General features: G+C 42.8%; 2 protein-coding genes across 5 annotated transcripts in view; one reads left to right on the plus strand and one right to left on the minus strand.

The window, feature by feature from the left end:
* Positions 1-2,021, plus strand: part of NME7 (NME/NM23 family member 7) — a 272,370-nt gene extending 270,349 nt beyond the window's left edge. For 2 of the 4 annotated variants that reach the window (XM_021089441.1, XM_021089442.1), the window contains one exon: positions 1,208-1,472. In XM_021089441.1, the coding sequence (XP_020945100.1) occupies positions 1,208-1,240 (33 nt within the window). In that variant the 3' untranslated portion in view covers positions 1,241-1,472. Of the gene's footprint in view, positions 1-1,207 lie in introns of all 4 variants that reach the window. The other 2 variants (XM_021089439.1, XM_021089440.1) reach the window with 2 other exon arrangements.
* Positions 2,288-26,760, minus strand: ATP1B1 (ATPase, Na+/K+ transporting, beta 1 polypeptide). Its single transcript, NM_001001542.1, is given in 6 exon segments — positions 2,288-2,745; positions 4,120-4,200; positions 6,734-6,918; positions 8,523-8,678; positions 22,002-22,130; positions 26,535-26,760. Coding segments are annotated over 6 exon segments (912 nt in total). The 5' UTR covers positions 26,632-26,760; the 3' UTR covers positions 2,288-2,481.

The following is a 27,047-nucleotide window of genomic DNA, read 5'->3' on the forward strand; positions in this document are numbered from 1 at the left end:
TTAACCCACTGAGCAAGGGCAGGGACCGAACCCGCCACCTCATGGTTCCTAGTCGGATTCGTTAACCACTGCTCCATGACGGGAACTCTCACTTTTTTAGATTCCAGATGTAAATGATATCATATATTTGTCTTTGACTGACTTCACTTAGTATGAGAATCTCTAGGTCCACCCATTTTGCTGCAGATGGCATTTTTTTTTTTTTATGGCTGAATAATATTGTTTTATATACCACATCTTCTTTATCCAGTCCTCTGTTGGTGGACATTTAGGTTGCTTCCATGTCTTGGCTATTATATACAGTACTGTTATGAACATAGGAGTGTATGTATCTTTTCAAATTATAGTTTTATGTGGATATACGCCCAGGAGCGTGATTGCTGGATCCTAGCAATTCTTAGTTTGAGGAACCTCTGTACTGCTTGCCACAGTGACTCCATCAATATACGTTCCCACCAACAGTGTAGGAAGGTTCCCTTTTCTCCACACCCTTTCCAGCATTTGTGATTTACAGACTTTTTAATTAGGGTCATTCTGACAGGTGTGAGGTGATATCACATTGTAGTTTTAATTTTCATCTAATAATTAGCAATGTTGAGCATCTTTTCATGTGCCTATTGACCATCTGTATGTCTAAATAGACATTTCTTCTGCCTATTTTCTTTTTTCTTGCTTTTTAAGGCCACATCTGTGGCATGTGGAAGTTCCCAGGCTAGGGGTCAAATCAGAGCTGCTGTCGCTGACCTACACCACAGCCACAGCAACGCAGGATCCTTAACCCACTAAACAAGGGCAGGGATCGAATCTGCGTCCTCATGGATCCTAGCCAGGTTTGCAACCCACTAGCGCTACAACGGGAACCCCATTCTGCCCATTTTCTGATTACTAACCTCACTTCTTTTATAAACAGAATTATTAACAACTTTGACATGATTTTTTTTAATAGCCATATCTCATGAAGGACTAGCAGGAACCAAAATTTCATGTTTTCTAAACTGAGTATTGCTGAAAAATAGTTCTAAACTTGAACTTTAAAACTTCATTGATTGAATCTCTGCCTCCGATTAACCTAGCTGTCCCTTGGGGGAGGGGCGTGTGCACTTTGGTGTTCCAGTGTCCAGAGTCCTCGCCCTGCTCTTGGCCTCCGTTGGGTGGAAAAGGCCAAACTTCCATATGAACTAATGAAATCAATGTGTTTGTCTTTCAGGTTCAGTATTTCTTCAAGATCTTGGATAACTAGCAGTAGAGAAAGAAGTCACAGGTTGGGACATTTAGACAAGAGTGAATCATTCACATGAGAAATGTGTTCATTCTTTTATTGTCCATTGTTTTAACCTGACTGAATACAAGATCAACAAGAGCACTGTACTCCTGGCAATTATGACATATGTTAGAACATGGATTTTGCACTGTAGACAACATTTAACACCAGTCTATGGGGTACTGCATTGCTTTTTATAAAGTCCAAAATAAAGATTTTTTTTTTTTTCAAACAAGTGACTTTGGTTTATTTCATACATTACACTTTTTCTTGCAGAAAAAAATAAAATTGTACAACTGCATAAATATAAAATTCTTCCACCATGAAAATGGTTAAAACATTCATAAAGACACAGCACCAGCATGTGATGCCTCCAGAGAAAGGAAAAAAGGAAAGTGAAAGAAAATGTACAAAGCAAATTAATCCACCCTATCACTAGCCAAAGTGACGGGTGCTCCAGATCTCATACACAGCTTCGAACGGACTGGAGGACAGGGGAAAAGAAGTCAAGACAGCATTCAGTACAAAGCACAACACAACCCATCACCTTTTTGAGATTTTCTGTAGTGTCACTTAAAATTTAAAGGGCAGTTCCCCCATGACAGCCCAGCCCACCCCCCCCCCCCACCTAGACCCAGGGAAAAAAGAAAATAATGAAGACCTAACACCACAGGAAAAGACTATATGGAGTGTGTTAAAAATGCTCATTGATGGGCCATTATTTTTGAAAGAGCCAAACTCAAAAAGAAAAAAAAAAAAAGTACCATGCCAGTTTTATTCCCATTGAATATTTACACCTTGGACAGCAAACCTTGCTCACATAAAGTAGAAAACAGATACGATAAAACATGGCTTGAAAAATGACCAAAGTGTGCACCTATAGTACTGTACACTAAATAAAATACACAAGGCAGCAATACTTAGGGGCCAGAAACACTGCTTACTACAAGTCAGTTATGGAATCATAATTTACAGTAAAAATGGGCACGTCCCAAGGCTCGATTTTTATTTTTCTTTTGTCATTTACAGTAGAATAAATATTTTGTTGCTATTGCTACACTTTAAATTTACATTCTAACCTATTAAATGCAGAAAGCTAGTGTAAAGCATATAGATTAAGTGTAGGTCCCATACGTATGACAGTTTGTTCAAGACTAGTAGGTTTTTTGTTTCTGAATCTTTTTAAACTCTTTAAATGGCTAGTGGGAAAGAGCTTGTGATCAGCTCTTAACTTCAATTTTTACATCAAAGCGTCCCTGAAAACGGTCTTTCTCACTGTACCCAATGTTCTCACCATACGCCTTACACTCTATGCGGATTTCAGTGTCCATGGTGAGGTTGGTGAACTGCACAGCCATCAGGGGCTGCAGGTACTTGGGCTGCAGGAGCTTGCCGTAGTAAGGGTAATACTGTAGAGGAAAACCAGGGTAGCCGCCCAGGCCAAAATACTCCATGGTTCCAACTTTCTCCTTATCTTCGTCACGCTAAAAACCAGAGAGGAAATGAGATTTTAATGGCTCACATCCTGGATCACTATGTGTACTCGCCTACAAAGTAAGACCCTCTAGTCTCACAAAGCCATCTGCAAACTACCGCTGGAGGAAACCAGCCACCCTCTGACACGCCTAGCTCAATCCTTCTCAGAAGGAAGTGGACATTAACCACTAGAGGACATGGGCTCCGACATGGGAGGAACTGACACATACTCGGCCTGATCCTTAGCAGCCTTGAGAAATGGTCGTAAAAGGAGGCTATTCTCACTGTACCCATGGGGAACTGCAGCAAAGACCAACTAAACCTTTTTTCAAGTACAACCTCCTAGAAGTAGGGCCAACAGTGAAAGTCAGAAACTCTTTCAGGGTTGGCTCAGGGGGAGATATTTTCAATGACATTAAGAATTTAACTCTCTGCCTTTAATTTTTTGGTATCCATTTGTTTTTTTGGTGCCAACATAAAATTGGACTGTTTGGGGATTCCCTTTCTTCATTCTGCTTCTCTCTAAATAATCCATCAGGCACCTGTTTTCAGATTTAAAGACAATATGTGCTGACAGCTACCCTAATATTTTAATATATTTAAAAGAAAATCCAAAAACATTTTTTCTTTTTTTGGCCACACCATGGCATATGGAGTTGCCAGGTCAGATCCAAGCCAGAGTTGTTACCTATGTCACAGCTGTACCAACTGTACCTTAACCTACTGCACTGGGCCAGGGATCAAACCCATGTCCCTGCCACCACAGAACATGTGCCATAGTGGGATCTCCAAGAAAGTTAATTTTTAATATAAAACTGCCAAAAAAAAAAATGTTGGCCTCAAATCTTAAACACAGCATGTGGGCCACAGAAGCCCTGTGCCATAGTGGGAACTCCAAGAAAGTTAATTTTTAATATAAAATTGCCAAAAAAAAAAGTTGGCCTCAAATCTTAAACATAGCATGTGGGCCACAGAAGCACTTGTGTGGAATAGTTCAGTTTCTTGTTCCAGGGGAAAAACTGACATAGTTTCATTATTTTTTAAAATGTTTAAATTTTTTGGCTACACTCATGGCATGTGCAAGTTCCTAGACCAGGGATCCAATTTTCAATACAACCCAAGCTGCAGCAGTGACACTGCCAGACCCTTAACCCACTGAGCCACCAGGAAATTCCCACACAGTTTTATTTTTCTTACAGCTTTCTGTTAAGATTTACCCAGTATAGCTGCAACTCACTTGACTGAGACTAATTCCTAGGGGCAGTGTTTCTTATTTCCAAGGTTAAAGCTTTACCTCTAACTTAAAAAACAATCTCATTCATTGTCCCCTCTTCCCTGCCCCACCCTCCCACTACCCTCAGTAACTCTGAAGGGCTCCTTACCTTGCCAGTGCAATGAACGGGCAGGACATATGGATTATACTTCATCACTGGGTAAGTCTCCAAGGACTCATTCTTGGGAGGCTAAAAATAAAACGCACATTGGTCATTAAGTTTGTAAATAATTTTTAAATTTCTGAAATATACAGCTTGCTTGTAGCCCAAACAATTACACTTTGGCCAAATGAAATAAAAACACTTGAGGACAGCAAATAATGACTCCCTTAACCAATCTAGGAAAGGTCATGCTGTGATTTTCTTGAATAAAAATAAATGCCTAAGTTGTGTGACCACTACAAATAAGCTGTGATGTAGCTGAGTACTAAATGGAACTTCTAATGGTAACCCATTATAGGCTTTATTCAAAGACAATGAAAAAATAAGAGCCAACTCAGAAATACTCCCTCATTTGCTAAGATTATAATTAGATGGAAAATTTGGTTGACATTTGTTTTTATAAAACTTGGTCTTTCCTCCTGAGTCATGAATAAATAATGCCATCCTTTTCCCTCAAGTGTGTTGCCTTCAAGAAAACTTCTCTCCCCCACACACTTTTTTTTTTTTTTTAATCTTTAGCGAAGGCACTGTCATTTAAGTGCCAGCTTTGTTAGAAAGTCCAGTTTGTTAAATAGTCAAGGTGGCATTGTCCTAAATAAAGAGGTCTTGTGAAGCGGTGAACCCATCGAAGGGATCCATAGCACACTTGGAAAATGACCACTAAAGCGAAATATTCAAGAGCCTGCCTTCCTACACCCCCAGCTCACATCTACCTCAGAAGAAGTATAATGAACATCTATCTACCCCTGGAAGACCAACAAAAGAATTGGGGATTTGGGATGGGGTGTGGAATCAGAAAGTGGCAATGGATAACCAAGGGGAGTCCAAAGGGGGGAAAAAAAAAAAAAAAAGAAAAGAAAAAGGATGAAAAGAAAGAGTAGCTGAATTCAACCCTTTAACAGAATATCTTTATAGATCCAGAAAGAGATGTGAATTACAATAGACTAGGAGGATTGCCTCTGTAGGGGACAAATATCATTCAGTGTCTATGAAGAGGAATTATCAAAAGTGAGGGATTCAGAGAGCAAAGATCATGATTAGTCCTTTCTTTGGACACATGGCACCAGTTCCTTTCATTGCTACTTAGCTGGTTTTTCTCAGTGAAGAGTTTCCTAGCAATATGAATATCAATTATAAGTGTCATAAAATGGTAATCAGCATTTTTCTTCCATTATATCCTAGTCTTAAGTGGAAAGAGGATTAAAATTCTGTCACAAGATACATTTATTTTTGGAGATCCGTCAAGCCAGCCAGGCAACCATCCATCCACCCACTGATCCATTTTGCCTCTGGTGGCAGTAAAGGAGCTTTGATACATCATTCAGTTGCATCAATAAGACTTTTCATCTCTACATTCATTTTCTTTTGAAAATATTATTCATGGGTAACAAGCATTGTGGAAACAAATTAATAGCATATGATAGAAAATTAATGAACAAAAGAGCCAGTCTCCAAAAAATGAAGCAAGTTTGTTCATGTATCTCTGTATACTGCAGTCAATTCCTATCAGAACCAAAGTCAGGAGTTCCCGTTGTGGTGCAGCGGAAATAAATGCGACTAGCATCCATGAGGATGCAGGTTTGATTCCTGGCCTCAATCCATGGGTTAAGGATCCAGCATTGCTGTGGGCTGTGGTGTAGGTTGCAGACACAGCTTGATCCCATGTTGCTGTAGCTGTGGCATAGGCTGGCAGCAAAGGCTCCAATTTGACCTCTAGCCTGGGAACTTCCACAGGCTATGGGTGCAGCCCTAAAAAGCCAAAAAAAAAACCCAAAATCTACCCTCTTAATGGCAATGCTCACATGAACAACTGGGGAAACCTTCTGGAAGAAAATATGCTTAAGAGAAAAGGATATTATTCATGATCTGGGAGAAAGAATGAAATGAGCAGCTTTAGAAAAGCAGAGATAACACCCATATATTTTTCCTTCTAACTTGAAAGAATTGCTATCATCTTAGCAAATGGTGAGCAAAGGCCATTTGCCATCTTTGGTCATTTCCAGTAATATTTATCCATTATAAGTTGCAATCATGGCAAAAGCCAACAGCATAATTATCAAAGTTCAACCTAGACAGTACTCAACTTCTAATTTTGCAATGAAATCTTCATTAAGGAAAAAAGCAAAACAAAACAAAAAAAAAAACACTGTTCTTTCAGATTATCAGATCATTAAAAAAAAAAAAAAAAATACCATGGTTCCAAGAATACCAAAATCTGAGTATGACTCAACACGCAGGTGGGTTTTAAAGACACCTTTCTCTAATTTTACTTTTAAGGAGGTTATGTTATAGTATTACATTATGGAAATCTATAACGGGGCCGCAGGACTTCCATCAGAATTTGGCTTTGCCTCACAGAATTTCTCTAACTTGAGAAAATGAGATTAATGACCTAAGAATTTCAAGGTGACTACAGAGGTTTTCAGTGTTACTCTACTGACTGAGCTTCAAAGATGTCACTGAGTATCCTTTAGAAGTCTTGTTATTCTCTTTCCATACCATTTAAGGACTTCGAAAGTGACTGACTCATCTAAATTCTATGATTTAAAATATTACTTGCCTTAGGTTTGAAGCCCAGAACTCGGTTGAGCTTTATAATGACACAGGGTTTGCCATCTTTGTAGCCATAGGTTTCATCATTTAATCCAGAGCAGTTTCCCAACCATTCGAGCCTGAACCTGCACACTTTTCGCTCTCCTCGTTCGTTGTTATATTCTCCTCGTTCTTTGAGTTCGCTGGGCACATCTGAAAAGGCAAACACCATTTTCCCTTGTACCAACAATTCCCTGAGAAAGACAGGACTCTGTTCCTTGTCACCATGACCTATTCTAAGACAGGGCTACTCTGTACTTAATGTATCATCTGAATTAGAAAGGATTTCCAGCAGCCATCACTCATCTCTTCACTGACCTTAAAAGGTATTTTACCAAAAGCAATAGCTAGTACCTGACCCCACACCAAAGCTTCATAGTGCTTGACAAGCAGCACATGATGTTTGGTCTCTGCCAGTATTTCTCTTCCTTTAAATAATGGATGACTCCGCTGTTTAGAAGACCGAAAGGAAATTGGATCGCTCTTCATGAGTAGCATCATTTACACAGGTCAACGTCAGCTTAGCTCAATAACAGGAACGTTATAATTAGAACACACACTAAAAAGATTGCCAATTTTCAGAACTGGAAGCTTCTTGGTCAGGATTTTGTGGAGCTATGCCCCTAACTGACAGGTTAAACAGTAAAAAGGGAATAAGAAAGAATTATTTTTTTCCTTTTCAACCACAATTCATGGTTAAAACAATTTTTTTTTGAGTTTTTTTTCTTTTAACACGGAGTTCTTATAAGCCTTTGTTCAATGGAGAAATTTTATTGTTGCATTCTTTATTTCAGAGCCAAGGAAAGGATAAATGCAAATCGAATTCAAGGTTAAAACAAAGCATCCTGCAGATTGATGGAAATACCATAAATTTTATATCTATGTATGTATATATGTGTGTATATATATATTTTAATTTCTATAAAATAAGATGAAAATCTCATTTAAATTCTAATGAGAAAAATTTAGTGAAAATCTTTCTTTCAAAATGACTTAAAAGGGCAATTTACCCCCCATTACACAAAAATCTGCCATTTAACAATTGTATTTGAACTGAATCAGAAAAACTGATAATCACTTGGTAACTTGTGGAATCTTGTTTTGGTAGGGATGCCAACAGGCTGGGAAATTCATACTCCAGGTGGCAAGCGGGAGGATGTGCATTCATGTCAATGGCTTAATGAAACTAAGAACTACTCTCTACACTCATCAGTCACTTCCCTCATCCAAATGCTCAGATATTTCATTATCTACCCCAGCCAGGGTCTCTAAAATATACCCTGACCATAAACACTCCTTCATCGATATCAGTGTGGTTACAACTAATCAGGCCAAAGGGTCATTTCAGTAAGAGAAGTCCCTGTGAACTCTTCTGTAGGGACTAGTGGTTGGGGGAGGGATGGTTCAGAAATCTGGACAATACAATATAAGCAACTGTACTTCTCAAAACCGGTGGATCTAACTATGGTCTTTGAGGAGTAGAACCAGAGATATCTGGGAATGTTCAAAAGTAAGACCCCTTTCAAATGCAAATAACAGTAATACTTGAGGCTATACTGTTTGTTTCACTGTATACAAGCCCAACCCAAAAAGTCTTCCTGTTTTTTTTTGTTTTTTTTTTAAAAAAAGGACCCTCTCAATATGGCCAGAGTTCCATCTTTTACTTATTTCAGGCATATCTTTCAATCATTAAATACCAAATAGAAACAGGAAATAAGAATAAACCAACCACAAACATCTAAAATATGTCTACTTACTGCCACAATCTTCAAAAATCATATCATCCTTCTGCGCCAAATCTTTGTACTTCTCCAGGAACCTCACTATGCTTACCACATAGGATTCATAGCTTTGGGGATCATTAGGACGAAAAGAAATTTCAGTCTTTTGGCTCTGAGGAATCTGTGTTAATCCTAGACCAGGGAGAAAGTGAGAAAAACACAGGGAAAATCATTAGTGAGAAGGCAGTCAACCAAGATAATTCAAAAGCAGACTTTCCACACATAAAATGTATTTGGTAATTCCATTTCACTGAAAAGAATAAGGAGACAGTTTGGGGGGTGGGGGGATGTGCTTGGGCTGTGGGATGGAAATCCTGTGAAATCAGATTATGATCATTATACAACTACAGATGTCATAAATTCATTTGAGTAATAAAAAAATATAAAAAAAAGAATAGGTCAAATTCTTATCTCTCTTGTGAAATCCCTTCTCTGGCATTTAGGTTAAGTACGTTAAGTACCAATGACTATGCCTTATTATCATACATCATTTAATTTTCCCAGCAACACTTCATGATAGGCATATCTCTATTTTATGAATGAAAACACTTGCTGCATGGAAAGGTTAAGTACCTGGCCCAAGGTCACAAAGGAAGTGGTGGAACCAGAATTCCAACCCAAGCATGATGTACTTCAAAGCCTGTTATCTTTCTTCCTGTGTGCCCAAGTTAAAAAACAATGCATTGTTAGCCAGCATCTGGAGCAGGTGGCCTTCCCTTCCCTAACTGCACATAAGACTGAAGGTCTTCTTCCATAATCCTTTTAATCAACTGATTTATGACTATACAAACTTTACAACTCAAGCCTACTCAATAGAGACATTTCTCTGGATCTTTTAGCCTAAACTGGAGGACCATGGAATTTATGTGTAGTCACCACTCCTGCTTTCCATTCAAAACCTAGGTGGTTATTCTCAGCAAAAAACCAAAGTATGAGTACCTGGGATTTCTGCTCTTTAACTGACTTTTTAGATTCTTTAATTTCCAAAAAATTCTGCCATTTGCAGGACTGCCTAACAGATATCTGAACAACACTTCACAGCACCATCCAAGACGGTGGGTGGAGATTCCATCACGACGGCATCCTATTCTAGGACTGCCACATAAAATACAAGATGCAGGGTTAAATTTGAATTTTAGATAAACCATGAATAATTTTTTATATAAGTACGTCTCATATAATATTTGGGGCAAACTTACATTAAAAAGTTACTGGCATCCTGTATTTTTATTTGCAAATCTGGCAACCCTATTTGAATCCCCACTCCCAGACCTGCCCTCTTTGTATTGGGGACAAAAGGTGCCTCATCATCACAGCTCTTCAGGGTACCCACATCACTCCCACCTAGGGACTTGTTAAACAAGCAGCCTCCCAAGCTCCATCTGGGATCTGCTAAGTCACAACCTCCAAGGGTGGGACTTGAGAATCTCTGCTTAACAAATACAAGAGATCCTTAAGCACTCTTGGTTTGAGAACCACTGCTTAAGAGAACCAGAACCTGAGTGTGGCAATCCTGATGCAAGTATAAAAATAGTGTCCGAGTTAAAGTGGAAGGGATGATTAGGGTGTGGTAGGCATTTAGCAGCACCATTAGTGAGGCTTGAAAACAGGCTTCAGGAGGGGCTGTGCTAAATGGCCATTTTTTTTTTTTTCTTCTCATCATTAAGGATGGCCTTGAGCTTCTAAAGCAGGTATAATGAGAGAAGCCCAGCTCAGGGCTGAATGGGCAAGTTCTTCCATGCTTACTGTTCACAAGAAAAATGGAAAGGATGGCGATGAAGACCAGGAATGGGAGGGTCTGGAGCTAGGCTGAGTGGGTGCCTGAGACAAACTACGAGTGACATTAGGAATCATCTCAGGGAGTTCCCTCTGTGGCTCAGCAGGTTACAAACCTGACTAGTATCCATGAGGATTCAGGTTCAATCCCTGACCTTGCTCAGTACTTTAAGGATCTGGTGTTGCTGTGAGCTATGGTGGAAACCGAAGACGTGGCTCAGATCCCACATTTCATGGCTGTGGCGCAGGCCAGCATCTGCAGGTCCCATCGACCCTTAGTCTGTGAACTTCCACTGCCATGGTGGTGGCCCTAAAAGGAAAAAAAAAAAAAAAAAAAAGAATCGCCTCAGAAAGGATGATGTAGAACCTAAGGAATTCAAGAGAAAAAGCTGTCAACAGTGATGGAAGTGAGTCAAAGGGGAAGAAGCAGAAAAAAAAAATCTTCAGTTAAAAATAAAAAAAGTTTATTATAATTTAAAATTTTTTAAGCAGTTCCTGCTGTGGCACAGTGGGTTATGTATCCAATTACAGCAGCTCAGGTTGCTGCAGAGGTTTGGGTTCAATTCCCGGGCTGGAGTAGTGGGTTAAAGGATCCAGCATTGCCACAATGCTGTGACTCAGATTCAACCCTGGCCTGGGAACTTCCACATGCCCCAGGCCATTAAAAAAAAAAAAAAAATTTAAAGATGCTCACAATCCACAGAAAATTCTATGACTTAAGCCATTTAAATATACCCTAAATAATGCTTTTCTACATTAAGTTAGAAAATTGGCATCATGAGCATTTATGGTACAAGGAAGCCACATAATGAAGATGACAGATACATGCAAACATAAATAAAGTAAAATAAACAGGGGTGAGTAGAAGCTTCCTTTGGGATTTCCTGCCTGAGCTAGAATGGTAAATAGGGCTGCCACAATGAAATACAGAAAGTCTGGGAGGGAGGCCCATTGCTGGTTTGAACTGTAAACAAGATACTTAAGTCAAGGTGACTTGCCTGGACCCAGACCCCAGGGAAATGCAGAGGTAGGCCCAGAGCCAGAGGTTCGAAAGAACTGAGGGGGGTGGGACGTTCTCCCAGGATAATCCTGGAGTCAGGAGAGAATGGGGCCTTGAGGGACATTCACAGGCTAGGGGCCTCTGGGAGAGGCAGGCAGAGCAGAGACAGCCAGAGAACGCAGGGGCAAATGCATTTGAATCAGTCAGGCTAGAGGTGTGCCTGGAACCTTTTTCAGGTATTCTGTGTGCTGGAGGCACTGATTAGTCTTGCTTAATCTTCAGGAAGGAAGGAGGGAAGAACTGGCTGATTGCAGGGACACCAGCATCCTAAATCACAATCATGCCAGCTGTGGCCCATCTGCCTAGCAGGTGACACAGCAAAAAAACAAAATGCTAACAAAACGTCAGCAAGCCTGGTGTGAGATCTGGAGCCTCTCACCCAACAGGTTAAAAAGAGGAAAGTGACCCTAAAAGGTCATGCTGAAAGTAAACATGGTAGGGCCTAAATGACAAGGTGAAGGTCGCACAGGTCAGTGTCCCTCGTCCCAGCTTCAGCGCTCCTCCCCAGCAGCCTGCCTCTCACTTTCTGGCTGCTTCTGCTTCTCTGTTCTAGAGGCTGCTCAAGGTTCCATCTCCTGGATATGTGTGTGAGGACGAGTGATGTTCTTCTCAGATTCTCCCAGAGAAAAAAAAGAAGAGCAAAAAGAGGAGGTGGGATTCTGCAGAGTGCTTTTCGTTCCCTCCAATGCCAAGTGCAGGGTCTCCACTATTAAAAGAGATCCAGTGACATGTGAGAGATCCCAAAGCATTCTCTCCTTTCACTCTAGTGCTCTGGGCTCTTTACTACCCAAAGGGTACTGCTAGTAAGTGAATTCTTTAGAAGCTTAAAGACCATGGTCAAAACTAAATCCATGCTTACCCAGAGACTTGGACCTGCGAGTCTTATAAGCACTTCTGCATTTAGTCATCTAAGATCTGACTAATTAACATAGATGTTATTATGACATGCATAATGGCACCACTGGCCCAGAAAAGAGTTATATACAACTAGTCTTATGTCCACCAATTTCCACCTAAAAGCCCAAATCCTTCAATAAGTATGGTATATGCTCTAAGCCCTCAAGCCTGTATGTCACCATGTGATAGAAATGGGCATCAAACAGACTTAAAGAATCCCGACTGTGTTCTGCAAAGAGAAGCATCAGAAACTGATGAAAACAAGAATGCAAGAGGTGGGAGTTCCCATCATGGCACAGCAGAAATGAATCTGACTAGGAACCATGAGGTTGTGGGTTCGATCTGTGGCCTTGCTCATTGGGTTAAGGATCCAGCACTGCCATGAGCTGCAGTATAGGTTGCAAACGCAGCTTGGATCTGGCGTTGCTAGGGCACAGGCCAGCAGCTATAGCTCCGATTAGACCCCTAGCCCGAGAACCTTCATATGCTGCAGGTGTGGTCCTAAAAAGCAAAAAAAAAAAAAAAAAAAAAAAGGGGGAATGCAAGAGGCAAAATGGACAGTTAAACATGGGGTCTTACAATCCTGTGACGTGCCCAGCTGGATGAGACCTTGTGCCAAAGTCTGTACTCTATCCTCTCCATTTTCGGTGATATACAACCTTGGTCAAGGGAGCCCAAGAATGAATGACAGATCAACCCCAGGGAGCTCAGCCATGTCTCTCTCTCTTCTGTAGCTAAAGTTGCCTCTGGAGTCTCTGAAGGATTGTAGGTGTAACTAATGCAAGCCTTAGTGATTATCCTTTTAAGATACTTGACCTCTGATCGAAATGTTGCTTCCAGAAGAACATGAACCGTTTGGACTGAGGTCATGCAATCAGCTTCTCTCGCTAAACCCTCACTTAGGGAGCACACACATACATACACAAATACCCAGGAGGCCACCCACAGTCAAGTGTGGCCATCACCTCCTAGGCACCCGCTCCAGTTCCCTTTCCTCACATTTATGGAAAGTCCCTCACTCTATCAACTACCATCTCTGCCTCTTCTCTTTTCTATATCCAGAGCCTGCTGACCTGAGAATTTCTCTTCCTGGATGCTGTCAGAGATCAATCCCCTAGCCTGTTCTGTTCTGGATAATCTTAATTAAGTTTTCTGATGAGATTTCCAAACCATTAGGAAAATCCTAATAAGTTCTCTAAAGCAATTAGATACAAGAGACAGATGAAGGACCCTTGACCTGATGTCTAAATCCTTTAATTCATGGACTTTACATTATCAGACTAATGGAAAGAAGGGATAGAAAGGAATGGGATTGAACTTGGTAACTTTTATTATCTTGAGTCCACAGGCAAATTCCTCAACTATGACCATGTCCAAGGACAACACTAATCCCATCTTAAAAGACTGGGGTTCTCATCAGTGGTTTTCACAGTAGATCAGATACTTTCAGCTATCCCTCTCCCCACTGCTCACTCCTTACATTTGTTAGTTTCAGCTTTGGAAAAGGATGAGTTTCCTTTGCAGTGGCAACTCCCCGAGGCCAAAGATAGCAGAACAGCCAATCACTGCCTGGTAGTTTCAAATTATATTCCAGGAAACAGATTTAACCTTTTGCTTCACCAATCTTCTGAACTTGAACTGACATTAACCAGGCTGAGTTCTGTGCAGCTATTGCCCTGACCTGACCATTTGCTTTAAATTACATTATTATTTAATAAAGCCACTTAAAAGGAGTAAGAATTTGGGTAAGTGAAACTTTAGTGCTTGGTTTTTAATGAATGTCAACTTTACATAAACTTTGAAATTAAAATTTTTAAAAATTTAAAAGAAAAAATAACTTTGGTTTTACATTTGCTTTTGAGCCACACTGGCCTCTCCTCAGCTCTCCATCTCTTGAGAAACAAAAAGGAAAACACTCAATCTTTGGCTGTAGCAGGTGTTCAGAGCAGGAGGAAGCAGGGGCAAGTAAAAGAGAAAGGGAAAAGAAAGAAAAAAGGCTTTTCATTAAGAAAGAAGTATTTCTGCTTTTAACTAGGTTTATAACATAGCAAGGTTATAATTTCTCCATCCACTTTTGAGTCTGAAGTATTTAAACTAGAATGCATCCATTTTAACCTTCTAACAGTTATGCAAAGGAAATCCCAAAGCACAGCTGCTTATACCTGTCATTTACTACATCTAATAAATCACTAGACCAAACACTCAAAATAGGAATTATTTTCCATAGAAACCTCCTAGAGGCAAAAAAAAAAAAAAGCTTGTAAAGGTAGCTATGTGTGCACGCGCACACACACACACGTATATAAATACAAACATATGCACATCCTATGTCTCCCGTACACTCCAAATAGAAAAGTAGTTTCCAATTTAAAGAAAAACTGGTAGTGTGTGATTTCATACACATACTCACACATATCTACGGACACACACACACACACACACACAGACACATACACACGAACACACAAATTTTCCCCTTCAAGTACCACTAAAATACTTAGGGGTTTTCTTATTGTTTTTAATTTTTATTTTATCTCTTGCAGGATTAATATCAATTTACCTAACAAAACACAGGGAGGGCACAGGAAAAAAAGTGCTACTATGCTTTCTGGAAACCAGTAGCCTAAGCTCCACCTCGGGTTCAGCTTTTGACTGTGACCTGAGATCAGCTGAAGTCAAACTCCCCGCCTCTGGGAGGGTAAACACCCTTCCCCACCTTCAAGAAGCTGTTTCTTTTGCAAAGTCTTAGAAAGATGAGTTTCTGAACTTTCCGGACAGCTATCTGGTTGTTCAACAGCCCTTGGTGTATGGAAATCTTTTCACCTAAGCTAATGGTCATGCGCACTGGTGGAAGGCCCTTCTCCATTCACGGAATTACCCTTTATCATCAGATTTTTTCCTGTAGCTGTATATCTTCAGGTGAGCAGGAAGTTATTTAGTTCAGGGGCATTATCTTAGAAATGCATAGAATTTCATAGGGATGTAGCTTTGATAATTTGTATAGGTCATGATTGTGCTTGTACCCAATAAAAAACCGCTTTTATAATGGGAAAATGTCAATAGCCAAATCATACTATTTTACATTAATTATGCTTTTTTATTCAAGGCCAAACTGAAGAACAAGTATACATGGTATATTTGACCTTGGATACAAAATCTGCTAACTGACCTATATCCTAAAATAAGACACCATTATTATCCAGGTTATGTGATGATGTCTATTTTTTTTTCTTTTTTGTCTTTTTAGGGCCACATGTATGGCATATTGAAGTTCCCAGGCTAGAGGCTGAATAGGAGCTATAGCCACTAGCCTACGGCACAGCCACAGCAACTTGGGATCCTAGCCATACCTGCAACCCACACCGCAGCTCATGGCTTTGCCAGATCCTTAACCCACTAAGCAAAGCCAGAGATCGAACCTTTGTCCTCATGGATACTAGTCAGGTTTGTTACCACTGAGCCACGACTGGAACTCCCTGATGATGTCTATTCTTGCATGTACGTGGGAAAATACAACTTTTCTGGCTGGAAGCCATGAGGTGATACCTCCCTGTTCCCCTTCTTCTCCCTGACTTCTCTCCTGTCTTATCTGTGTCCCTCCCGGGCCCCAAGGTCCTGAGATTACTCGAATGAGAGCCCTGAACAAACACACACATCAACAAGTCAGTCACGATATTTCACCACAGACATGGAAGTAGAAACGGAGGCCGTGAGGCTGGTGCTCTTTCCACCACCATCTTCCATGAGCCCTTCTGTCCTGTGAGCACAGCGGCAAAGCCCTACATGGAGCTTCCCAGGTTCATCTCTATCCCCCACCATCTCTGCATGAAATCTGCTACCCAGTCCTACTTATCAAAGATCTCTGCTCTGCTCACTTCGAGCGTATGAAGTGAGACAGTTTTCTGTGGCTCTAAAAACCTTTTAAAGGTATCAGTAGGCTTCCTCTGCACCTGAGCTGACTTCTTAGTTGGACCCTTGTCTTTAGACATGAAGAGAAAGCACCCTGGGTGGGTGAGCTGTGGAAGCCAAAGGCGAGGCTCACTGAGGAAGGGGACTTGAGTTCGCTGCCCTCAACGCTTTACCAAACCACAAGTCTGGGCAGTAGCCTCTGGAAAGCCTAATGCCACCAATGCCAGCTCATCCACAGCCATGGATGTGGCTGAACCCACTTGAGGGAGGGGGGTAAGAAGGAAAGGGGACACCAGTACCAGGCAGGCCTGGAGGGCATCACATATTTATCATGTCAGTTCACAGATCGATGGAATCAACAAAATAGCAGAAAAGCACCTTGTTGGCACTTTGCAGTAATAATTCCTCCGGAGCACAGAGAAGCCAAATATATCTACCTCCCCCTTTGAAATTTAAGGGAAAGAGAGTAATATAGGTGTGGTGTAGTTTTAAAAAATATAAGCAATTCTGAGATTGATGTAGTGACTTCTCAAGAATTTAATCACACTGAGAGTATAACTGCAATGCCTTGGATCAAAATGGATTTGAGATGTTTCCTTTGCCCGATCAAGATGAAATGGAGACTGCTGGTGGTGGCAGCGTGATTGGCTGGTCTTCACATACCCTATTCTCCTGCCTCGGTGGTGGTTACCATCTCACCAAACATATGACCCCTTTAAAATGAATTCTTCCTGTACTGATCCATCTCTACTTCAAAGCAAAACAAAGCAAACAAAAGAGGAAAAAAAAAAACCTGCCCACAGCCTTAAGAGGAAGAGCAGGAGTACACATTCACACCTGCTTACCAGGAGGCAGGGCAGCTGGGAATCTCCCTCCATGGACCCCCTGATTGATACAGAGTGACCTTCATTTCATTCCACAGTGGCTCCGTGAGCGCAGAGGTGGGGCAAGGTGGGATGGAGCAGAGGGGATGGACGGGAAGACTTTTTCATGACACCACTGGACAGGCAGAGAGCACAAGATCAAACCAGGGACGCGCCTGCTGAGCGTGTGTGTGGTGTGCACGTGCCTCCTGCCCTCCCCAGCGTGGCTGAGGGTGGTGTCTCTCTCCAAATTCAACACCATTAGCAGGGTGAGAAGAGATGACGCTGACCCCCCGTGAGGAATTTCTTAAGAGGGTCCCCTAGGGAGGAAAGTTTGGCAGGGACTAGCCCAACCAATGTATTTATTTTTTTAATTTTTTACATATATTTTTTGTCTTTTTGCCTTTTCTAGGGCCACTCCTGTGGCATATTCTAGGGCTGTTCTCAGACTAGGGGTCTAATTGGAGCTGTAGCCACTGGCCTACACCAGAGCCACAGAAATGCGAGATCAGAGCCGCATCTGCAAACTACACCACAGCTCAGGGCAAGGTCGGATCCTTAACCCATTGAGCAAGGCCAGGGATCAAACCTGCAACCTCATGGTTCCTCGTTGGATTCGTTAGCCACTGAACCACAACAGGAACTCCCCAACAAATGTATTTTAAAGAGAGAGATTACAGAGCCTACACAGTGTTACTTAGATGTACTTAACATTTTTCTTCAATGTTTTCCTAACCAACTTCTCCCAAACACTTGTCATGGAAAACTAAGATTCTGTTACCTTCATGAAAATCTAAGTGTAAAAAGCATCCCTGGTATAACATCCAAAGCTTTTTGGACACTGGAATTCAGTGTCCAAAAAGAAACTACTGCTTGCATTGTAGGGCTATCAAAATACAGGTGGCTGGACTTGCCACTGTGGTGCAATGGGTTAAGAATCTGATTGCCTTGGCTCGGGTCACTCTGGAGGTGGGGGTTCAATCCCAGCCCTGTGCAGTGGGTTAAAGGATCTGGCGTTGCCATGGCATAGGTTTCAGCTGCAGTTCAGATTCAGTCCCTGGCCCAAGAACGTTCATGTGCTGCAGGTGCAGCCATTAAAAAAAAAAAAAAAGAAAAGAAAAGAGGTGGCTGTTAAAAGCTACCCTTTACCTAATGTCACTAGGTTTGCCACTATCAAGTATTATTCACTCTACCTACATTTGTCATCTCTTTTAATCCTCACAGGGTACTATTCCCATTTTATAGATAAGAAAACTAGGAACCTACATGTCATGGCTCAGGACTTTAGTGACTGCTTTCATATTTAGGTTAGGCAATGTGAGATTGCCAATAAGCAACCATTTTTTGACCCACAAAAATATCAGCTTAGTATGTTACAACATAATATCTCAGTAGACCTTGCTTTTCAGGCTGAGTAGGCAGATCTGTCCCAATGTCCCCTAACAACACGACTAATAGACCACTGCTCAGGGCAAGAAACTATGTTATTCATTTTTTCTTATATTTTACTTCCATTTGATGATTTAGTCCTTTCTCTGAGACTTGTGTTTAGCCCAGGACCCCATCCAATATTAGAGACATACAGATCCAAAGGTATTACACAATTGCCACTGCTTAATTTGGCCACATTCACGTGTGTTATTTAGAAGAGGTTTGAGTACCAGGTATTCCAGTGTGAAAAGGGCCATCAAAACCCAATCTGGCCAGATTTGTATTCATGACTCAAGTTCAGTTAATCATAGCATTAATAAGTCTTTATATGTTTAAATGATGGACCAGCTCTTTCACACTCGCTAGGTTCTTTTGACTTAAATAAATATACAATTCTCCCTCTTTAACTGTCATGACAACAGAGGCTTAGAGATATAAGCTGAGGCCAAAAAATTGGCAGGGTATCCTTCCCTGAATTCTTTTGGTTTATGGCCTGAAGGACTAGTTACTGCCTACCCAAAAGACAAATCCTTTTTTTTTTTTTGCTTTTCAGAACTGCACCTGTGGTATATGGAAGTGCCCAGACTAGGGGTCAAATTGGAGCTATAGCTGCTGGCATGTACCACAGCCACAGCAATGCAGGATCCAAGCCACATCTGTGACCTACACCACAGCTCAGGGCAATGCTGGATCCTTAACCCACTGAGCGAGGCCAGGGATTGAACCTGCATCCTCAGGGATACAAGTTGGGTTCGTAGCCACTGAGCCACAGTGGGAACTCCCCTGAAACACAAATTCTTAAGATCTGCCCTGAAGCTGGCAGGAGGAGGGCCCATTAGGGTCCCTCAGAACACTCAGGGAGAGGCCACAGGCTGTTCCTCTTGGCAGTAAGTGCTCTGCCAGCCTGGCCTCCCAGCTCAAAAGCTGCTAACATTTTCAAATGAATGTCATGTCCCTTGGAAAGGCAAGGGTGAAAGGGAGCTTGGCCTAGACTCTCCTGGCAAGGTGACGGGTGAGGGGATGAGGAAAAGGAGTGACAGAGAAATGACAAAGAACCCAAGGGACAGGACAGGGAAGACAGGGGACCGTGAAGGCACTCTTCCTGTGACTCAGACCCAAGGACAGGAATGGGACAGGAATGCATATTTCCAAGATGAGCCACCAGCATTCCTTTGGAGAAGTGACTGTTTGTCAGGTCAGTCCAACTGCTGTGAGGACACTAAATATAGGTACCCAGAATGTGTCTTTTAGGAAGGGGCTGGGAGGAAGGGGAGGGAGGGAAGCAGGGAGAGGGGGTGTTGGAAGGATTGAGCACCTCAGCCAGCAGTTTTTTCCAGGCAAGGTCATTTAGAAGCCCTCACTTAAAAGGTCTGGCTCTTCAACTATTTCTTTTTGAAAGTGGAATTTTCCTTTCTGCAAAGAACATGAAGAAAATCTTTAATTCTATTAAAGACTGACCCCCAGAGATTATACACTCAATGACATTTTTTTTTAATCTAGGAAATTAAATAAAATGCTAGACTTTGGTGTATAAGAATTACTGACTTTAAGTATAAGACTTCGAGTCTAAGAATTACTAGAAAATGGCATCGTAATTGAAAAATAGCTTTCAAATGGGAAAAAAAAGAGATCTATACAAATTTAAATTATGACTTCTAATGCTACCACAAAAATTCCAGCAGAAGTGAACGTGAAAAGACACATCATGCTTTACTGTCGCAAAAGCCATGCTTTACTGTCCAACATGTTAAGATCCTACATTTCAGAATTCCCATCGTGGCTCAACAGAAACAAATCTGACTAGCATCCATGAGGACACAGGTTCAATCCCTGGCCTTGCTCAGTGGGTTAAGGATCTGGCGTTGCTGTGAGCTGTGGTGTAGGTCGCAGATGCAGCGTGGATCCTGCATTGCTGTGGCTGTGGAGGAGGCAAGCAGCTGCAGCTCCAATTCTACCCCAGCCTGAGAAATTCCATATGCCATGGGCGTGGCCCTAAAAAGACACCCCCCCCCCCACCAAAAAAAGGAGTACACAAGAAAGAAAAGATCTTTCTACACAGGGGGATTGGGGGAGAAGGGGAATGGTTATAGGAAGAAAAAAAAAAAATTCCACGTTTCTCTGTGTACACAAAAATTCTTGCTTCAACCTTTCCACAGACTCACTTCTTTGAGGAAATAGCTGCTGGAAACTGGATTATTAAGCAGGTTTAAGTCATTTTACTGACAAGTATAAGTCATTTATACTTACATGTTCTCTTTTTTTTTTTCACTTCCAAAATCCCCTAGATCTAAATTTATCTGGAAATATTTAAGGTTTTTCTTACAATGGAGGACTATTTGACTTGGGACTAAAAACCAGTGTTTTCTACCAGCATATTCCGAAGATTTTCTTCAGAGAGTCTTTCTCATACAATGAGGTGGACCCAAGAAGCCTGTGACTGGCAGCTGCATTTGGTCAAGGCTGCTCAGTACCATGAAGACAGCCTCAAGATTGTCACCTCAATACAGCTGTTACTAAACTGTTGCCCAGGGAAAGTGGAGAGGGAACACGTCATTGCCACCCGCAGTGGCAGTCTCAAGGTCATAGACAATGTGAGAAACCGGAAGTTATGCAACATTTCCTCTCTCCAGGTCCTCCCGACAATAACTTTGAGAAGAGCCAGACAGTACCATCACAAATAGAACAATCGTGTTGAGGTGGCTCTGCTGTCTTGTCCTTCTGTCAGCCTCAGGAGTAATGGCAGGGCCTTCCTGGGGCTGAGTGACTGGCATGGGCATGCATGCATACAGGGCTGGTCGACCACTCAGTGACAGCACCCACATCGCCACAGGGCAGTTCGCATTTCTCTGATATCCTCTTTCTTGCTCCAAGTTTTCAGAGCTCAAGGAGACAATTACCCTGCAAAGTGGGTCCAGAGAGCCAGTAAGTAAGACGATTAAACCATCAAGCATAAAAATTGAACATCGGAAATGGAGAGCACCTTTGTTCAAGGTCAAGTTGCCAGTCAACGGCAGGTGGGAAAATGGACCCCTGAAGTCACAGCTCCTGTCTCTGGGAATAGGTAGCTGTTTCAGAGCTTCTCATCATCCCTAAAAATAAGTTAGCCTTTAAAAACAGGAGTCAAAGTGGATTTTTAAAGGATTTATCTGAGTCACAGCCCCCTCAAGAAAGTGAAAACTGTGTGTGAGACTTGGAACGGCCCCGTAATGCTCCTACTAAGAAATCCTATGGGCGTTAGGGACGAGGGGGAGGTCAGAGCTGGTGAGGGGCAGGCTGGGTGGAGGACCAGGGCTCTTCTCACCTCCCTGCAGAGCTCTGAAAGTAAGATGTCTGCAAGCCCCAGGAGCTTTGCCTGCAATGCGGGTAGGAGAGCTGGCTGCAACAGACAGTTCTATTCTTCCTTCCCAGGTTGGTTTTAATACCACACAACAGATAATTTTCAGAAGGATGTTTTCTCAATTGAAAAAGTGACACTCCTTTTACCTCCAGAAGAATTGAATTTATTCATGTTCATGTTACCTGGTGGGGCCACTCGGTCCTGATATGTGGGCTTAAATTCACTGATGGTGAGCAGCATCACTTGGATGGTTCCAATGAAGATGCCAGCCAGGCAGCCATAAAATATAACGTAGAATAGAAGGATCTTAACTGCAAGGAGAACAGACAGAAACGAAAAGGCTATGATGTAGTCATATATTCAGAATACAAAAGGCTAACTTCTCAGAGATGAATGAATTTCCTTCCTGGCTTCCCCTCCAATCTGTGTCTTTGGAGCTTCCTTTTCCAACAGTGATCAAGAGAAAGAACCTCACTTTCAGACTGTGGGGTAAAAAGAGGGGAACGGGCAGCCCTCCATTATTGTGTGTGAGTGTGTGTCTGTGTTGTGGAGCGGTTAAGGGCAGGGCAAAAATTCAGCTAGAACTAAGATTCTTTATAGGAAATAATTTTATTCCATATATTTGGGGGAAAAACGTCATGAAGATGATCAACAAAATCTAGGGCTATGTTTGCGTGCTTATGCAATGCATTTCAAATATGACAGTATACTTCCTTAGAGACCTCTGTTTTCTTCGCTTGCTTATCCCTTGACATTTCAGGACTTCAGTCCAGGCTCTGCTGCTTCCCCAAAAGCTCAAAGGCCTGTAAGTTTTTATGCTGAGACAGGGCAATGAATGCTGAGAAACCCAGTGAAACTCTCCTGACCTAGCACACTGTCTTTCCTATCAGGGGAACCAAACACGGGTGGAGGGAGAAAGAGGAACTGCTATAGTAAAAACTGACAAGCAAATTTTTCTTTCTTTTTCTGACTGAACTCAGACCAGGGACTGACTTGAGAAGCTGCATTTTCTTTTCCCTATAGTTCATAGGATAAGAGAATGGAGACTGAAAATAGCTGCAAAAACCAAAAAAATAAAAAAAAAACCAACCAAACAAACAAAAAACAACCCCCCCCAAAAAAAAAAACAAAAACAAAAAAACAACTGCGAAGCCAATAGACTGGAATGAGGCTATCAGTTACTGGTTTACAAGGATTATCTCCCTGATTAGCCGCATAGTAACAGGCTGTACTAGGCATCGCTCGGCAGCCCTGTGCCAGCCAAACAGCTCAATGTGAATGCAGCAGAGGGAACAGAGAACCGGAGGGTTATCGAGTCTGAAACATGACTGCACAAAGGAGCCTTAGGTTATTTCTTAAAACATTCAGATCTCCTGCATTAAAGGCCAGGATCCTTGAGGGAAAAGCAGGAAAACAAAAGTATTATTGGAAAGAAGTGTGTGTGTGTGTGTGTGTGTGTGTGTGTACATGTATGGACACGCTAGGAGGGAGGCAGGGTGAGACTGGGTGCACTGTGGCTGAAATCAGCCAGGTTGCCCTCTCCGAATATTTAAAAGCTCAACTTTTCTATCAGCAAATAAGTAGTTTGGGGAAATCATACTCTAGACAAGTAAAACATACATCAAACCACACTAAAATGCCTAATCATAATCCTTTTTCCCTTCTATTTGAAAAAAAAAAAAAAGGAAAAGGGCAAAGACACACACAAAGATAAGGAAAAATGAAAAGACTGTATAATCCAGAACCACAGCTGCCCAACTCAATCAGTGCCTCCCCGAAGGACAAGGGTTAAGTGCTGCATTCTGTATCCAGGCAGCAGTAGGCAAATGGCAAGGCTGTGACGTCAGGAGATCTGGAAAAATTTTCCAGGGAATGCTCCTAAGAGGTGCAAGAGTTCGTATAACATAGTCAGAAAGAGAACTGTATTCTCTTTTTTTCTTGCCCCACACCTTGTCTGGATGCTCTTAGCCTAAGCATGGAAGTAGTTTTATATTCATTCCTTGGACCCCAGATACTAAATTCTAACAAAATGAGAAGATATCATTGACGCTACAGTTTAAAATACAAATATAATTATAGATAAACAAGTCACTGATTGAACAGAAGGAAATACAGCCTATCTTAACTGCCCTAAGAGAAGGAGAGGATTTTTCTCTTTTGCTCTGAGATGTCGCCCCTGCTGTGAGGTCACTTGGTCAGAGTGGACGATGCAGGTGTGGTGGAGCCTATTCAGTGGGCTCACCGACACACAGGCTCAAAGAGAAAAGCTGGACTCATTGTACCACCTAGCCAGGGCGGCTCAGAGAGTAAGCTTTAGAAATAATTTTTTCCTTTTAGACAACTTTTCTTTTCTTTTTCTTTCTGTTTTGTTTTGTTTGTTTGTTTTTTTAAATACAAGTAACAGAGGTTTTCCAGTCAGGGAAAAAAAAACCCAAAAAACCTAGTACCCTTCAAAAGGTCACAGGCTGAAGGGAAAAGGGCATCTGGGCCCAGTGGTAAACATTAAAACCTACCAACACCTGTACTAACTTAATAAAAGGGTGGATAGCACCAGGTGATTTGCATGCTGCACTTTCTCCAGCAGCTTACAGGCGAGGCTCCTGCGTCCATCTTGGTGAAAATCTACCTACAAACAGAACTGAACCAAGGACAACCTGCCCTCGTCCCAAGGGCATCCATGTTGGGCCCAGTGCTGGAAAGGTGGCATTCTCTCCATAGGAGACAAGTGGTTGCTGTCACTTTCTCTGCCTAGGAGAGGCTCTGTCATTTCTTACATTGCCAGAAAGGAGTAGACATATTAGTGCAAGATAAAACCTGAATTTTTAGCTCAACACCTCACCTCCACCTTGTAAAATGGAAAGATGAGACTAGAGCACCAGTCCTGGTGTCTGCATTCATTAGAGTATTGACACCTTGCTGTATGAGCTATCAAGACACAAATGACTCTCTCTTATGTGGAGGTGCTGCATTATTAAATGTCAGCTTACAGAACAAGTCCTTCCATTCCTACCCTCTAAAACAAATATTATTGTGGAATCGGAATGAGGAAAGAAATATATTTTATGAGAGGGAAAAACACTAGAGGGCAAATTTTACAACATGCCTGGAGTCAATGCAGTCCTTGGCCCATGACAAGGCCGGAGTCAGATCACTATGGTAGGAACCCCTAGTGAATCTGGGAGAAGGCTCGTCCCGCAGTGCACCCCTCAGGCCTCACTAGTTACCAGGAGTTGCTAGGAGATGGCCCAGGCCAGGAGCTGTTCACCCTATACACACCCAGTGTTCTTCAGGCTTTCCCTTCCACATTAAGAAACACAGAGAGCTATACTTAATGCATGAGAACTATGGCAGTAAGCCCACTGAAGGATGGAGATTTCCCAAAATAAAATAAAATACAAGCTAAAAGCCATCACTTTAAAGACCTACATTTAACATGGCTCAGGGATATCTATTCTTCCCAACATAGGTATGGGATGAGGTTTCACCTTGACTAACCTTGAAGTGTGATGCATTATTAACCCTTCACTTTTTAATCAAGAGACACACTACAGGGTGCATTTTTTTTTCCTCTACAGAAAATCATATATTCTAGCTTCTTCCATTTCAAAATGTCAGCCAAGCAATATTTCCCTGACTCATTCTCCTGCCCATGCTCACAGATCCTCCCAATCAGGAACACCACATCAGCACCTACCCAGGGCTCCCTTAGTGGCTGCAGTGGTGGTGCTAGTGGTGCAGATGATGATGATGGTGATGATGATATTAGAGAAGGGGGGGCAGTGATGCAGGAGGGGGGAGTTCCCTCCCTCTCTCTCTCTCTTCCGCAGTCACGACTCTTACAGATTTGCCTACAACTGCCCTTCAAAATGACCTTTTAAAAAAAGTCACCCTTCCTGTGTAGAGAGGTGGAAGACAAGTAAGCAATATAATTTTCAATGGGGAGGGGGTCTATTTAGCCAAGCAACAGGCTGCCCCAAATCGTATCAGATGACCTGCCTCTGCCTTTGTGCCATTTATTTCACACTAACCCTTCATCGTACCCGGTTCTGCATCTGGCTCTGTAGACACTGACAACAACCCGATTTTGCCATGTTTTGGGGCCAAGGCTCAGAAACGGAGTCCTGACATGGAGCTTCCTGGGTCATTCCTGGGCTGTGATGACTCCACGGCAGTTCACTGGAGGAAACTCTGGGCATCGCTACGAAATACTGCAGTGTGTATGGATTCTGCCATCACTACCGCTCCCCGCACCCCCACCCCACCCCCGCCCGCCGCCGGCCTTTGGAGGTACATATTTAGACTAGAAAAAAAAGGTGCTTTAACACACAACCTCGCCTGCATTCGGTCCGATTACCCTCAGGCTGTTCTTTCAGAGCCTCAAATCTTATTTTTTAGGACCTGACTACAAGAAGAGACATATCTAGTCTCCCACAGCCCGACCATGCCCAGGACCGAAGGGCTCAAGCGATGTCATATAAACTGCAAGTTCCCAAGACCGCTACAATATACGTAACCCTCTGCTTGCCCGCGCCTATCCAGGGATTCTGAATTCCATACAGGACAGCAAGCCCAGGCCCGCGCGATCGTAGCAGTGCTCACCACCCGACCCTCCGCCCTTGCCAGCGCGGAGCGCGCGGTGCGGTCCGCAGAGCCTGCCCGGGGGATGAGCCGAAAGGCAAGGCGCTGGGGGCGAGAGCTGCGAAACCCATACTTACACCAACTGCCACCGGTCCTGCCCAAAAACTCCTTCTTTTCGGAGTTCCAGATGAATTTCTTCCAGCTGCCCTCCTCCTTGGCTTTTCCGCGGGCCATGGTGGCGGGTCAGCAGCTGCTGCGGGGATTGAAGATGGGTGATTGCCGCGTGCGCTCTTGCGTCCTCTCCTGCCGATCAGTGTCCCCTGCCTGGCTCTCCGCAGGCTGCACCCGCCGCTGCCGCTGCGGCTTTCAGAGTGCCAGACGCGCGGTGGAGGAGCAGAGTCAGGAGCGGGAGGAGGGGGAGGCGGCGGCGGCGGGGGCGGAGGGAGGAGGGAGGGACCGCGCAGGCTGGGCGTCTCCGAGCCCCGCACCTATTGGTGGGCGCACGACCGCTCACTGGCCCTCTTTGGTCCGCCACGCGCTCCCCTTGCCCTTGGGGATTCGGGGGCTCCACAAACCCGCAGCTGCCACTCCAGCTGCCACCGAGGACGCGTGCTCGGCCCCCGCCTCCTGTGACCTCTGCAGAGACAGGC

Source organism: Sus scrofa, chromosome 4, assembly GCF_000003025.6.
Source record: "Sus scrofa isolate TJ Tabasco breed Duroc chromosome 4, Sscrofa11.1, whole genome shotgun sequence".
Taxonomy (NCBI): domain Eukaryota; kingdom Metazoa; phylum Chordata; class Mammalia; order Artiodactyla; family Suidae; genus Sus; species Sus scrofa.